The sequence below is a fragment of the Amphiprion ocellaris genome, chromosome 20, assembly GCF_022539595.1.
Source record: "Amphiprion ocellaris isolate individual 3 ecotype Okinawa chromosome 20, ASM2253959v1, whole genome shotgun sequence".
Taxonomy (NCBI): domain Eukaryota; kingdom Metazoa; phylum Chordata; class Actinopteri; family Pomacentridae; genus Amphiprion; species Amphiprion ocellaris.
This window is the reverse complement of record NC_072785.1, coordinates 16259417-16272420: the sequence shown is the minus strand read 5'-3', so window position 1 is coordinate 16272420 and position 13004 is coordinate 16259417. Positions and strand designations below refer to the sequence as shown.

The 13004-nt window shown below is 36.8% G+C and overlaps 3 protein-coding genes across 4 annotated transcripts; all 3 read left to right on the top strand.

Annotated features, from left to right (window-relative positions):
- Positions 1–653: 653 nt before the first annotated feature.
- Positions 654–4209, top strand: LOC111572685 (CD209 antigen-like protein E). 2 transcript variants are annotated; one of them, XM_023276435.3, is made up of 6 exons: positions 654–784; positions 877–996; positions 1132–1395; positions 1494–1657; positions 2811–2947; positions 3915–4209. In XM_023276435.3, the coding sequence occupies exons 1-6, from the start codon at positions 721–723 to the stop codon at positions 4063–4065; spliced, it is 900 nt and encodes a 299-aa protein (XP_023132203.2). In that variant the 5' UTR covers positions 654–720; the 3' UTR covers positions 4066–4209. The 2 variants fall into 2 exon arrangements, with proteins under 2 accessions (XP_023132203.2, XP_054862063.1); XM_055006088.1 differs by lacking the exon at positions 877–996 and having other exon boundaries at positions 659–784.
- Positions 4210–4359: 150 nt separating this feature from the next.
- LOC111572693 (CD209 antigen-like protein E) lies at positions 4360–7524 on the top strand. Its single transcript, XM_023276450.3, has 6 exons — positions 4360–5306; positions 6010–6105; positions 6400–6666; positions 6771–6937; positions 7048–7184; positions 7310–7524. The coding sequence occupies exons 1-6, from the start codon at positions 5240–5242 to the stop codon at positions 7458–7460; spliced, it is 885 nt and encodes a 294-aa protein (XP_023132218.1). The 5' UTR covers positions 4360–5239; the 3' UTR covers positions 7461–7524.
- Positions 7525–9016: 1492 nt separating this feature from the next.
- LOC111572692 (CD209 antigen-like protein E) lies at positions 9017–12364 on the top strand. Its single transcript, XM_023276449.3, has 6 exons — positions 9017–9212; positions 9524–9631; positions 10271–10531; positions 10641–10804; positions 10883–11013; positions 12010–12364. The coding sequence occupies exons 1-6, from the start codon at positions 9098–9100 to the stop codon at positions 12158–12160; spliced, it is 930 nt and encodes a 309-aa protein (XP_023132217.1). The 5' UTR covers positions 9017–9097; the 3' UTR covers positions 12161–12364.
- The last annotated feature ends 640 nt before the right edge of the window (positions 12365–13004 follow it).

Here is a 13004-nt window from a genome sequence, read left to right as displayed (position 1 = left end):
AGATGAAGTGATTAACACTGATCATCTTGTTACAATGCAATGTTCTGCTGGGGAACTTTGCATCCTGTCATTGATTCAGATGTTACTTTCACATCCATGTTAACATTGTTGAAGCCTGAACACCCCATGCAAACGGGTCTCCCCAACACCTCACACAGCAGGATAATATGCCCCACCACATCACAAAAACTGGTCAGGAACAGCTTGAGGAACACAACCAAGAGCTCAAGGCATTTATTTGGCCTCCACATCTCCCAGAACCCATTCTGATCAAGCACCACAAAAATCCTGATCCATGGGGGGAGGCAGACACCACAGGACACCCCAGAGGCCCCACATCCTCGCCCCGATGGGTTCGAGCTGTTTTGGCAGCATGATGAGAACCTACACAATATGAAGCAGACTTGGCACTTTACTGCATAATAGTTAACACAAACATGAAGATTAAAGAAGCAAGTGCTGCAAGTCAGTAGACAATAAATGTTGCAAGACAAACTGTGATCCATAAAAACTGAACAGAAATATTTCCAGCATGCAATGTTAAATGATCTAGTTGTATCCAGCAGCGGTAGAAAATATATAACTTTCAGGAAACATTGTCAGTAGAAAAGGGTGAAGGGCATTTGAGAGCAAACAGACACATGGTTTTGCCATATTGACAGAAGGAGAAGCACAGAAGAGCACGACGCAGTGGAGGTAACAACGAGAAGATATTCAGATATGATTTCAAGCAATGATGGCAGCACAGACGGAAAATCATCACACCGTAACACAGGAAGCAAAGGTAGATGTGTGTTATTTAAACTGGCATCATAATAATTGCATTAAGCGTACTGCTTTTTATTCCGTTGAGCTCATGTCAAAGTGTTTGTTCAGGATCTCCATGCATGGTCAGAGTGGGGCCCAGAAGTCTTCCAGTGTATCCGCTGGTTATTGCATGTTTAGGACTGCTGAATGCTATTCTGCTCTTAACTGCTGTTGTTATTGGGATTTACTGTGAGTACAAATCATCCGAAGAGTGTTGTAGCTCTGTTTCACTTGTTCAGAGTCAGTGTGGAGTACACAGTAATAAACAATTCATCAACTAAGCTATTACTAAACTGGATAATTCACGATATTGACTTTTCACAGGTGGTAATGTCAGTGAGAGATCGTCTCCTTACCAATTAACACCACAAACGCTCATCGAGGAGGTGAAGCAACTACAAGCAATACAGAAGGAAGCTATGAAGAGTCAACAAGAGGCCCAACAATTATTAGAACAAGAGATCAGGAGTCACAAACAAGTAAAGCAGCAGTTAAAGCAGAACAAGAGTCTCTCTGACAACGTTCAGATGCAGGTCGAGGCTCTGCGATTGGAGAAGGCAACACTGCAGTCAGACTCCAGTGATACTAGTGAGGCTCTGGCCTTGATTTTCTATAGACATTTTTTTTTAATTTAACATTTTTTTTTGTTGTTGTTGTGACTATAACTGCTGTTCTTCTTTTAACAGTGCGGAGTTGTGGACGATGCCTACCAGGATGGTTTTTATTAAACACATCATGCTACTTCCACAGTAGGTCGCTATCCCTTCCCTTAAAGAACTGGACCGACAGCAGAGCGGACTGCATCAGTCGTGGGGCCGACCTGGCTGTGATTGATAACTTTGATGAGCAGGTTAGTCTAGTATGCTGCAAAAACCACGTGAATGACAACTGCAGAATGGATATACAGATGTGCTGTGGATGGAAGTTTATTTAACATGTCCAAGTATGAAAAGTGCACACAATAGCATTAATAAAAGCTCAATTCAGTTTAGCTGCTTGAGTTTTGCTGATATTGTGCACACTGACTCACTGTCACATTTCAAGGCTTACTATGACCCCTGAACAGAGGAGACCTTGTTATTGTTAGCAACGCCAGTGCTTTTCACAAGACGACTAGTCAAAATGTCTGCTGTGGAAACGGCCTATTATACAACAGATTCTACTACAGAGGTTTTCAAACTGTGAACCTGCCAACAGCTGCAGCAGCAGAAGATGTTTTAAAATAGAGCTCACAGAAGCAGCAAAGTACGGAGAACCACAAGTACCATAGGAAAATGATTATTAATTAACTATTTGCACATATCAGTGGGCATATTACATTTTTTTTAACAAATTCATTATAATTCCAGCTATAAGTACAATAAATCAAATTCATGATTTTTGAATTTAATGGAGAATAACAAGAAGAATGATTTTTTTAAATAAATCTACAAATCAAATATTAATCAATATTAAACAATTCAAAGTAAACAGTTTTTACAAAAACAGTACAAGTACATTATTTAAAAATACATTAATAAACTATAGAATAGAATAGAATAGAATAGAATAGAATAGAATAGAATAGAATAGAATAGAATAGAATAGAATAGAATAGAAATATTTTGTTGATCCCAGGGGAAATTTTGTAAATGACAGAATTTAGAAATCAATTTGATCTTGCAGCTTAAAGCAAGAAATAAATAACTGAAATTGAATTGTGTATTCTTAATTCACAAAATAAATTAAGAATGCAGGTTTTCATCTAGACTTTGAAAGGAAAATTTATTTTTTCGATGCAAAAAAGATCACAAATTGAAAACGAAATATAAGCTATATAATGAATCCAAGGTTCTCTTGCCATAAAGTTCATGATTTTTTGTAATACTTTGCTTCCTCTCATTTCATAGGAAACATTACTGTGTTGGTCCAGTCTGGTTTTCATTAACAACTAGTTGAGCGAAACACTCTACAGATAGTTTTAAGTGAAAAACTGACACGTTTCTTCCCCTCTGTTTTCCTAGGTGAATCTTTTTGAATACCTACCCAAGACCGGGAGGAGTCGACCGTTGGGGCCTGGAGGAGTTTGGATTGGCCTCACAGATATTCAAACTGAGGGCACATGGGTGTGGGTAAATAACGCACCCCTGCAGGATTCTGGGTAAGAGCTTGAACAGCTTCAAAACTTTCTCTGCTGTGTTGCTGTGATTAAAGAATGTTAGAAAAGCAGGAGAAGGAGCAAGTCTGGCTCTACACTACACCCAGCCAGGAGACAGTTAAAGCACAAAGCTCCCAAAAAGCACAGAACTTCTGTTTGTTTTTGATTTGAAAACAGCCAGAATAGTTGCTGCTTCTGCTAAGCTAAGCTAACCGCCTCCTAGTTCTAGATTTATAATTAATTAGTAATGGTAAATAGTGTGCAAACTATATCATGGCTTTCAGGGGAGATCACTTTATTCACTTTTTCTTTATAAAGCACTCAGTTTAGCTCTTATTCATAATTTTCCATATTAACAAGAATATGAATAATTTGTTATTTGAAAAAGAAGACAATTTGTTTTTCTACTCACTTTTGAGCTGAAATGAGTGAAGTGAATGACACACTTCAGTGGTGACGACAAGAATAGCTTGCATGCTGGTATCTTTAAATTAAAGTGAGATTTATGTTTTATGCATGAATTAAACTAATAGATTACAAGCATGAACGAATTATAGATCATAAACAGTCTAATTTTACATGAAGAGCCAAGGCTGTATATAAAAGATGGGTGTAGCTTCTTTGCAACAGCCAGCAGGGGGCGACTCCTCTGGTTGCAATTGTATAGTAGTATGAAAAGATCACCCTATTTCTTACTTAACTTGTTACCTCAGTGAACGCTTGCCTCATGTATTGTATATATGGTTTCATTCTCTACTCTCAAGATTTTTAAAAATTTGCCATGTTTATGTGTAACCTAAGGTCCCATTTAGATTAAATAAAATTGTTCCTTCAATAATCATAATTCATGTGAGCTGTACTCTAAGTAAATCCAAATTTAGGCATTCAACTGATGCTTTATCAGATAATGACCAACATCGGCAACATTAATTGCACCTGCAGTAACAGTATAACTTGAATCTTGCTTTAGGTACTGGTTAGATTCGGAGCCCGATGATTATGGAGTGCTGGGCGAAGACTGTGCAGCATTTTGGAACTCAAACAACTCAGGAAGAAGGACGTGGTTTGATGCAAGATGCCAGATGACCAAGGAATGGTTATGTGAAAGGGAACCCATCTAGCTGTGCAATGTGTAGCAGTCCTAATTCAGGCTGAGTTTAAGTGAAACAGGAGGGAAGAAGATGTAAACCCAGTTATCCTTCATAGCAAATTTTATTATACATTTCTTTTCTTCATGAATAAACATACGAAATGTTTAAACAGTACTGGTTCTTCGGATGCAGTTGTACTTTAGTAAACAGCACAATTTAACCTAATGTACGTACTACCCTTAGTAACTATAACAGGTTTTAAAATAATGAACAACAACAAGAAGAGAAAAAAAACATCTCAAATCAAAAACAAAATTCTTAAATTGGCCATATATAGACAATTAAGTAATTGCAACTAATTGCATAAATATTTACCTTTTAATATGAGCTTAAATCATGTCTGGTGCAGCCAGTTGTCTTTTTAGAAATCCCATTTAAAATTATATATACAATATTCACATGTAAAATGTATACAAACATAGGTCATAACTGCTGAATGCACCCATCAGTACTGATAGAGGCTGTCAGAACATTCATATTGCAACGTTGACATGTAAAAATGTTCAGAAAAAGCTATCTTTAAAACCTCAGTGGGTGGCAACAAGAAAGTTACCACACACACAAAAAGAAAAGAAAAAAAAATCCTCAAATGACATCTTGGCCAGTGCAGCTACTATTGTGTTAAACGATGTTTGCCGCCTTCTCGAGCAGGAAGTCTTAGTTTCCAGCTTCGTGATGCTTCTTTGCAGGAAGACATGTGCAGCATTACATGGGCCAAGAGGATTTAACTTACCTTACTTACTGACCAAGACACTACACAGACAGCTGAAGTTTCACAGAAATGACATTAAACCATGTGAATGTGCTACAGTAACCTAGCCAGCATCCAGACATCAATCCAACAAATAAACTATGGCAAAACTGACAACTGGTTTTAGAATAAATACTGTGCACTGATTGAAGAGCAAACAATAACATCTGGGAGATTTGTTCAATAACTATGTTGAAAATCCATGTTTCTTTCAATATTCACATGTTTTCATGTCACATTCTCAAGTTTAGCTCAACTGCTCCCCTGGACTATATAAATATAGTTAAAGCCTTCTAAAGCACCCACAGCACCCATATAATATAAAGACAGTTGCTTGTGGGTATAAAAGAGGAAGTGAACAGATCAGAGGGCAGTAGCAGCAACACTGCAGTCATGGAGAGTCCACAAAAAGGAACAAACGGCAACAAAGGAACATCTTTTCATGAAATGTTTGGACAAGGTATGATTTATCTCTGTCAGTATGGTTTTAATGAACACATTGTTATAATGTTGGTGGATAAGTATTAGTTGGAATTAATTTCAAATTCATGCTAAATGCAAAACCATGCCCTGTTAATTGCTGCTTGTGTTTCTGTGCGTAAAATTGTCATTGTATGGCTTACAGGTCAGATTAGACAGAATCCTCTGTGGACTATGTCGATTTGGTTACCATATCTATCTATCTGTCTGTCTGTCTGTCTGTCTGTCTGTCTGTCTATCTATCTATCTATCTATCTATCTATCTATCTATCTATCTATCTATCTATCTATATGTGTGTGTGTGTGTGTGTGTGTGTGTGTATATATATAGATAGATAGATAGATAGATAGATAGATAGATAGATAGATAGATAGATAGATAGATAGATATATAGATAGATAGATAGATAGATAGATAGATAGATAGATAGATAGATAGATAGATAGATAGATAGATAGATAGATAGATAGATAGATAGATAAATAGATAGATAGATATTACTCAAAACTGAACAAAGCAGTGTTTTTGAAAAGTTAAACTAAGTTTTCCTGACCTGGTTTTTCATTGTTTTGTGCACTAACATGAAGGCGGACTACATAGCAACATATGAGGAAAAAAGTATTTTCAGCTTAATATTGTTTTAATGTTTTTTGTATGTTTTTTGTTAACACAATTATCACAGGTGGTTACACTTTTTCAAACTATCGACTGGTTATACTATGCCTGGGACTGCTGAATGCTGTGTTGCTGATCGCTGCAGTTGCTATTGGAATTAAGTGTAAGTATGATAGATTTAAAAAAAAAAATCATTTCCCTCTTCATGGAATTTACTTCCTTTGAATTGCAGAACAGAAACTTGTCACACACAAGCACACAAAAACATCTCTCATTCTCATGTATGAATATATGCAGTTGTGTACCTCTAGCTCAACTAACAGTATAAAAACACACTGCACTGTTTTGTAAAAAGGTATAAAATGTAATGTATAAGTTTATGGTCCAGTATAATGAAGTATGACTTTTGATTAAAATCAGTGCAGTTTTGTTTTGACACAAGCACACATTTGTTCAGGTGCCAGAGTCAAAGAGGGCTCCCTCCACATTTCCCACCCAACTGCAGCACAGCTCATCAGTGAGCTTGCTGATCTCCGTAGCAACCACAGCGATATGATTGAAGCTGAAGTGGAGGCCAAGACGACTTTAGAGAGAGCGATCAAAAGCCACGCACAACTAAAGGTGAAAATCGAGCAGCTGAAGACGAATAATGACGTTTACCAGAGACAGATTGAAGCACTGCGAGCAGAGAAGACAAACCTGCAGGTCAATATATCGTCTATGGGTGAGACAGAAACATATTGTGATGTATAAGTACAGTTTTTCATTTAATCAGTTAACTTGCAATGCAGTACAGCTCGTGAACAACAAATCTTTCGTTTTTCTTAGAGGGAACTTGTGGCAGATGCCTCTCTGGATGGATTCTTCTCAACTCCTCTTGCTATTTCTTTTCCTACACTGAGTCCTCTACTGTTAAAAAGAACTGGCCAGACAGCAGAGCAGACTGCATTAGTCGTGGCTCTGACCTGATTGTGATTGATGACCAGGAGGAGCAGGTGGGCTGAAAACAAATGAGAACGAGGGGAAAAGAGCATATGGATATATTTATATATTTCAGTGTCACAATTTACGACATTAAAACTGTCAACGTTGTGTCGCTATGCAGAAATTTGTAAGCAGCAGCATTACCAACATGAGAAGCGCCAACAACGTTTGGGAAAACGGCTTCTGGATTGGCCTCACTGACATAGATGTAGAGGGGAAATGGGTGTGGATTAATAATGTCACAGAGGTGGAGCAAAGGTGAGAGCTGCAGAATTCTTCTCTTAATATTGTATGTTATCACAGAGATTATTATTTTCACTTTGCTGCATTAATTTGATGAGGATAAGTGACGCTGTGTCAACACTGATTTTGATTATTGTCAGATACTGGATGCCTGGAGAACCAAACAACCAACACCAGGGAGAGGACTGTGCGATTGCAGTTTACAGCTCCAGTAATCCTTGGGAGACCCGATACGATGGAAGATGCAGTGTGAAAAAGTTACACTGGATATGTGAAACACGATCAAGATAAAGTTTAGATGTACACTTGCTGTGCTGGTTTGGAACTGTTGAGAATAAAATACTGTTAACGTGTGTTTTGTTTCTGGGTATTTTTCACAACTCAGTATATTATTATTCATATAGACAGATACAGTACCTTCATTTCAATTGGTTAAATCCAAATTAAGCGCAAAGCTCCCACTCCAAAAAATGTCATATGATAAAAAAAGCTTTTTCATCATTCACCAAGGACATTACACAAGGACAAAGCAGAAACATCCACAAAACAAGCTCACTCGTATATAAGACATCATTCAACAGAGCCTGAAACTAGTCAAATTTGTTGAATATGAAGCACTCCTGAAGCATGCTCCACCTCTGAGGAGCATTATATGTAAATGCAGTAAATCCCAATTTTGCATTTATAGAAGACATATCAAAGGTAATGTGTTCTCAAATATGGCAAAACAAATTTCTGCACCATGCAAAGTCAAACACAGATTAACATGCTATCCAAACAAAATGGCAACGTACTGCTAAAAGAAAGGTAATGTATTTTTAAAAAGAAATATAATTTAGCTTTAAGGCTCTTAGTCAGTTTGTCAGGATGAATTTTAAAAAATAATTTTCCATCTAACCAGATACTCAGGTCCAATTAGACAAAGCTTTATCAATAGCATGTCAACATCAATAATCAATAATGAACAGAGTTGTTACTAACCAATGACAGTACTGAGCCCAGTGGTACTCCTTTTGTAACTTCAAAGAAATTGAATATTGATAAGCTTTTCAAAGGGTTTTGGCTAAAAAAAGACATTTTTGACAATTGGATAAAGGTAAACTGGATTGCTGTTGTCACTGTGTTTATGCATCATTGTTCTCAGTTACCAATATTACAGTACATTTAAGGGTCTGTACTTACATAGTAGGAATTACAGCAAACATTTCCACACTGGTGGTTGTTGTTCTGCAGGGTATGATCATTTTTCCTGTTAAATTAAATATATAGCCATATCAGAGGAGTAAAATAGTAAGCTGCATCGCAAGACAACATATATTGACAGTATGGAAGTCATTTCATAAAATGAGCCCATGTACAAACCAAACTCATTAGTTCACACTCAGTTTGACTGCTGGAATCAGTCCTTTACCACAGATAGATATAGATTTGTAAACAGGTTTGGCTTTTACTAAATGTCATGCAGTGCAGGAAATCCTCAGGAGACAAATGATAAAGTACAATATTTGTATTAGCTTCAGTAGAAATCAACTGGACTTATCTTGTAACTTCTTCCAGAAATCAACTGTAACCAGCAGTTAAGTTGATTTCTATTGAAGCTCCTACAATTACCATGAGCTGGATGATTGAAAATCTACACAGAGATAAAGTACATTGTTTTTGCACCATGAAAAAGGGTGGCTTCAGTTATGAACAAAGTCTCCAGCCTTGGACTACTTCGGAGGGATCAGCATATTCACATCCTACAAGCAGCATGAATGTTGCGCCATAGAGATTAGAAATAATAATTTCACTTCTGCATGTTACTTCCTTTTCTCATTTCTAATGAATTTACTGTTAATGAGTCCGGGGTTGTGTCCTCACAGGACATTGCCCTGGCAAATTGTGGCTCACATGTGCTTGCATCTTATCTCAACTAAACAGGGAGAATGGAGAAGACTGAAACCCCAGATTGTAAATTTGACAGCGGATTTAATGCACTGATTTGTCAAGAGGACTTGGAGGAGCATCCGTACCACCAATTTGGTCAAGGAAGGCAAAATGGTATAATAAGACTGTGTTTTTAATTAGATGACTTTCCACAAACAGGATTCTAATACTGTTGATGCTTTACTAACTTCTAAAAAAGTGCTGATTTATGACACATTACAAACAGTTGATGCATATTATTTACTGCACAGGCAGGATTGTTTTCCAACATGAAGAGGCTGCTAATAAAGCCTATGTACAGCTCAAACTATTGTTGTGACTTCAATATTAACACATGTTTATGACATGTACCATAAATTCCATTGTTAGTTAAGTTGTGTTTAGTTTTTGTCTTTATAATGCTGATTTATTATTTCCCTGTCTAGTGCCCATGTTCAATATGAATCCTGGGAGACGCTGCAGACTGACTGTAGTGATCCTGGCACTTCTCGCTGCTGTTCTACTGATAGTTGATATTGGCCTGGGAGTCCACTGTAAGTCACTTTTATTGTGTATAGTGGCTCCTTGAGGTTATTGTCGTTGATATTAACTGCTGAGGATAATTTTCATTATCTAATAATATCCTGGATTCTTCCTAGAGCCCAGGGTGATATGAAATGAACCGTAAGCAGCACATTTGGAGAAATGTCTTCTAGATAAAGGAGTCAAATGATGGTTTTGGTATAGCCTATGCATGTATTATTATAATGAAATGCATCCAGAGATATAAAGCTCTACTTTTTATTTACTTTCTATACATTTATTTTCAACATACCTTTATTCTTTGCTTGGGGTTTTATTCATTCATATTTGAAAGCTTGTAGTTTAGACTAGGTTGGCAATCCTATAAGAATAGTTTGATTTGTGTATATTCTTTATTTGTGCATTTTTGTTTGTATTGCTTGTAATTTCCTTTATTTTTCTTTTTTTATTTCTTTGGCTTACAACCGGGACTGAGTACTAATTCTTGCCACCTCATGTGAATACGTGTGCTGGCATGAATTTGAATATTTATCATGTACCAAAATATGTTAATGTTTGGGAGGGAGATTTTTTTACACTAAGAAAAATCTGAGAAGGAAATCAGAGAATGGTTTTTTGACAGTAATATTTTCTGTCTTACACACTTGCAGACAACAAGCTCACAGATGCTCACCTCACACTGGATGATACTGAGCGCATCGGAAAAGAGGTGACAACACTCCATGATACTTACAAGGCCGCAGTTGAAGCCATTAAGGGGGCAAAGAAGCAGCTGGACAGTGAGATGGGCCGTCAGAAACAAACCAATTGGGAATTTGAACACCAGACAAAAAGAAGCAACGACTATGAAGTACAGTTTAATAAAATTACAAAGGAGATAGCAGTTATGAGAACACACCTACCAATGATTTGTGAGACATATTCCACTATTACTGTACATCTTTTTTTAAATGCAAAAGTATTATGCTGTGTTTTGTGCTTCTTTTAATAGTTTTAACAGTATTTTTTCCTTGGCAACAGATGATGGCTGCAGACACTGCCCACCAGGATGGGTTCTGATGAACTCAGTGTGTTACTACTTCCCTTTCTCGGACAGCGCTGGACTCAAAACGTGGCAAAATTCCAGAGAATTCTGCCAAATGCACGGAGGGGATCTTGCAGTCATAGACACCAAAGACAAACAGGTTAATTAATGATGCTGTGCAACTACATTCATGCACAATTCAAAACTTTTTAACTTATTTTTTATATATTTCTTATAGAATACAACTGTAAATTACCTGATGAGTCATCACGATTTATCACAACAACATGTGGGCTACTGGATTGGGCTGAGAGATTTACACGAGGAAGGGACTTGGAAATGGTTGGATGGAACAGAGCTTGTTGAAGGGTGAGAATTTAATATGTTAAACACTGTGAAAAAATGTGAAAATCAAGAGTTAGCAGTTGTGTTTGTAGAAAATCATCATGACACACAATGATTAACATCTTGCAGTGAAGGTTTCCCATATCAACATTCTGCCACCATTTTGACAAACAAACTCTAACTCATGATCAGATATGATCAGGTGGAGCAAGAAGGAACGTTTCATTTTCCCATCACTGCACTGTGACCACAAACATCAACAGCTAAACACAGGACTTGTTCCTTCAAGTTGCTCTCTGTACAAAGACGACACAAACAGCCACAAATCCCTGCCTGGCAGTTATGTAAATACATTCCTCAGTCTAAATGACAAGTGTATGATAAATAATCCTAGTTTATAGTGCATCAAGACATGTAAGAGACTTACAGAAACTTCTTAGATTTTATACAGTGTTTTTCTGTAGACAGTTGCAACATATACACTACTGTTCAAAAGTTTGGGGTCACTTAGAAATGTCCTTATTTTTTAAAGAAAAGCATTTTTTTCAGTGATGATAACATTAAATTAATCAGAAATACAGTCTGGACATTGTTAATGCGGTAAATGACTATTCTAGCTAGAAACAGCTGATTTTTAATGGAATATCTCCATAGGGGTACAGAGGAACATTTCCAGCAACCATCACTCCTGTGTTCTAATGCTACATTGTGTTAGCTAATGGTGTTGAAAGGCTAATTGATGATTAGAAAACCCTTGTGCAGTTATGTTAGTACATGAATAAAAGTGTGAGTTTTCATGCAAAACATGAAATTGTTTGGGTGACCCCAACCTTTTGAATGGTAGTGTATATATACATATATAAATAAAAGTAAAAAGTCTTAGGATACATTTAAGTGAATTGAGGGCTCTCTTATAAAGAATTGTACCCTGTGATGTAAATGTGCTAGACTTAATGACATCTTTTTTCACACAGATAAGAAAAAGATAGATAATGTGATCTGAGGGACTGTTTTTTCCAGGTATTGGCGTGACGGTGAACCAAACGATGTGGGCAATGAGGACTGTGCCAAAGTGGTTGTTGAGGAGAACTTCTTTAAGTCTTGGAATGACTTAAGCTGTGGAGCGTCACAGAAATGGATTTGTGAAAAAGCACCCACTTCCACAGGCTGAAAACATCTTCAAGGAGACATACAATCATACTTTGTGTACATGCGGGCATGTTAGGATAACAAACTTTTCTGAAGGCACAATTTGATACACTGTTAATACTTTTCTTGAAGTACAAATAATTTCTGAATGCTTTATAAACTTGTAATTACTTGCTGTTTGTTTTAATGAGCCAGTGTTCAATAAACTGATTCTGGGTCAAATGTTTCTTGTAAGTGTTTGGAAGCTAGTTGTTCCTCTCATTTTGCACTTCTCAATCCTTTTTAATACAAACTAAAACTAAAATGTCACAACAATATGCCATGGTATTATGGGGATTATATGTGGATTTTGTTCCATAATGGATCATTTAAAATAAGATAAAAACATGTCAGTCAGTGGGAAGCATCAGAGGTACTAAAAAGTGGATATTTCTGGGATGCTAAGCTAACTGAAGTGCACATTCTCAAAAACTGCTTTCTTTTGAAAGTTTCGCAAACAACTAGTTGTGAAAAGTCAGCAAGAAAATCTGATAAACAGGAGAGTATATTTGCAGAAGGAAATAAAATCTGTACTGTTCTATTCCTGTTGTGAAGCTGCGTTTCATAATGAGCAACTCATTTGTGAATGTGCTAGTATAGCACTATTTTGGACAGAATAGAAGATGTAGTGATGCAGCAGTTTGCAAATAGGCTTGCACGCATAGTGTCAGCCACAGTATTGGTATATACAGAATGATAATATTTAAATGCTTAAATAATATTATTGACCATGTATCTGAATGATTTATATTTTAACAACTAAAATCCACACTCGAACTGAACCATAACTACTACACTGGTCCCTTGTCAATCGTGGGGGTTATGTT

Excerpts from the sequence above, each read along its gene's own strand:
- LOC111572692 (XM_023276449.3), top strand. The coding sequence starts at position 9,098 with ATGGAGAAGACTGAAACCCCAGATTGTAAATTTGACAGCGGATTTAAT. Across the intron at positions 9,632-10,270 it reads TATTGGCCTGGGAGTCCACT|ACAACAAGCTCACAGATGCT; the intron begins GTAAGTCACTTT and ends ACACACTTGCAG. Across the intron at positions 10,532-10,640 it reads AACACACCTACCAATGATTT|ATGATGGCTGCAGACACTGC; the intron begins GTGAGACATATT and ends CCTTGGCAACAG.
- LOC111572693 (XM_023276450.3), top strand. The coding sequence starts at position 5,240 with ATGGAGAGTCCACAAAAAGGAACAAACGGCAACAAAGGAACATCTTTT. Across the intron at positions 6,106-6,399 it reads AGTTGCTATTGGAATTAAGT|GTGCCAGAGTCAAAGAGGGC; the intron begins GTAAGTATGATA and ends ACATTTGTTCAG. Across the intron at positions 6,667-6,770 it reads GGTCAATATATCGTCTATGG|AGGGAACTTGTGGCAGATGC; the intron begins GTGAGACAGAAA and ends CGTTTTTCTTAG.
- LOC111572685 (XM_023276435.3), top strand. The coding sequence starts at position 721 with ATGATTTCAAGCAATGATGGCAGCACAGACGGAAAATCATCACACCGT. Across the intron at positions 997-1,131 it reads TGTTGTTATTGGGATTTACT|GTGGTAATGTCAGTGAGAGA; the intron begins GTGAGTACAAAT and ends GACTTTTCACAG. Across the intron at positions 1,396-1,493 it reads GTCAGACTCCAGTGATACTA|TGCGGAGTTGTGGACGATGC; the intron begins GTGAGGCTCTGG and ends TTCTTTTAACAG.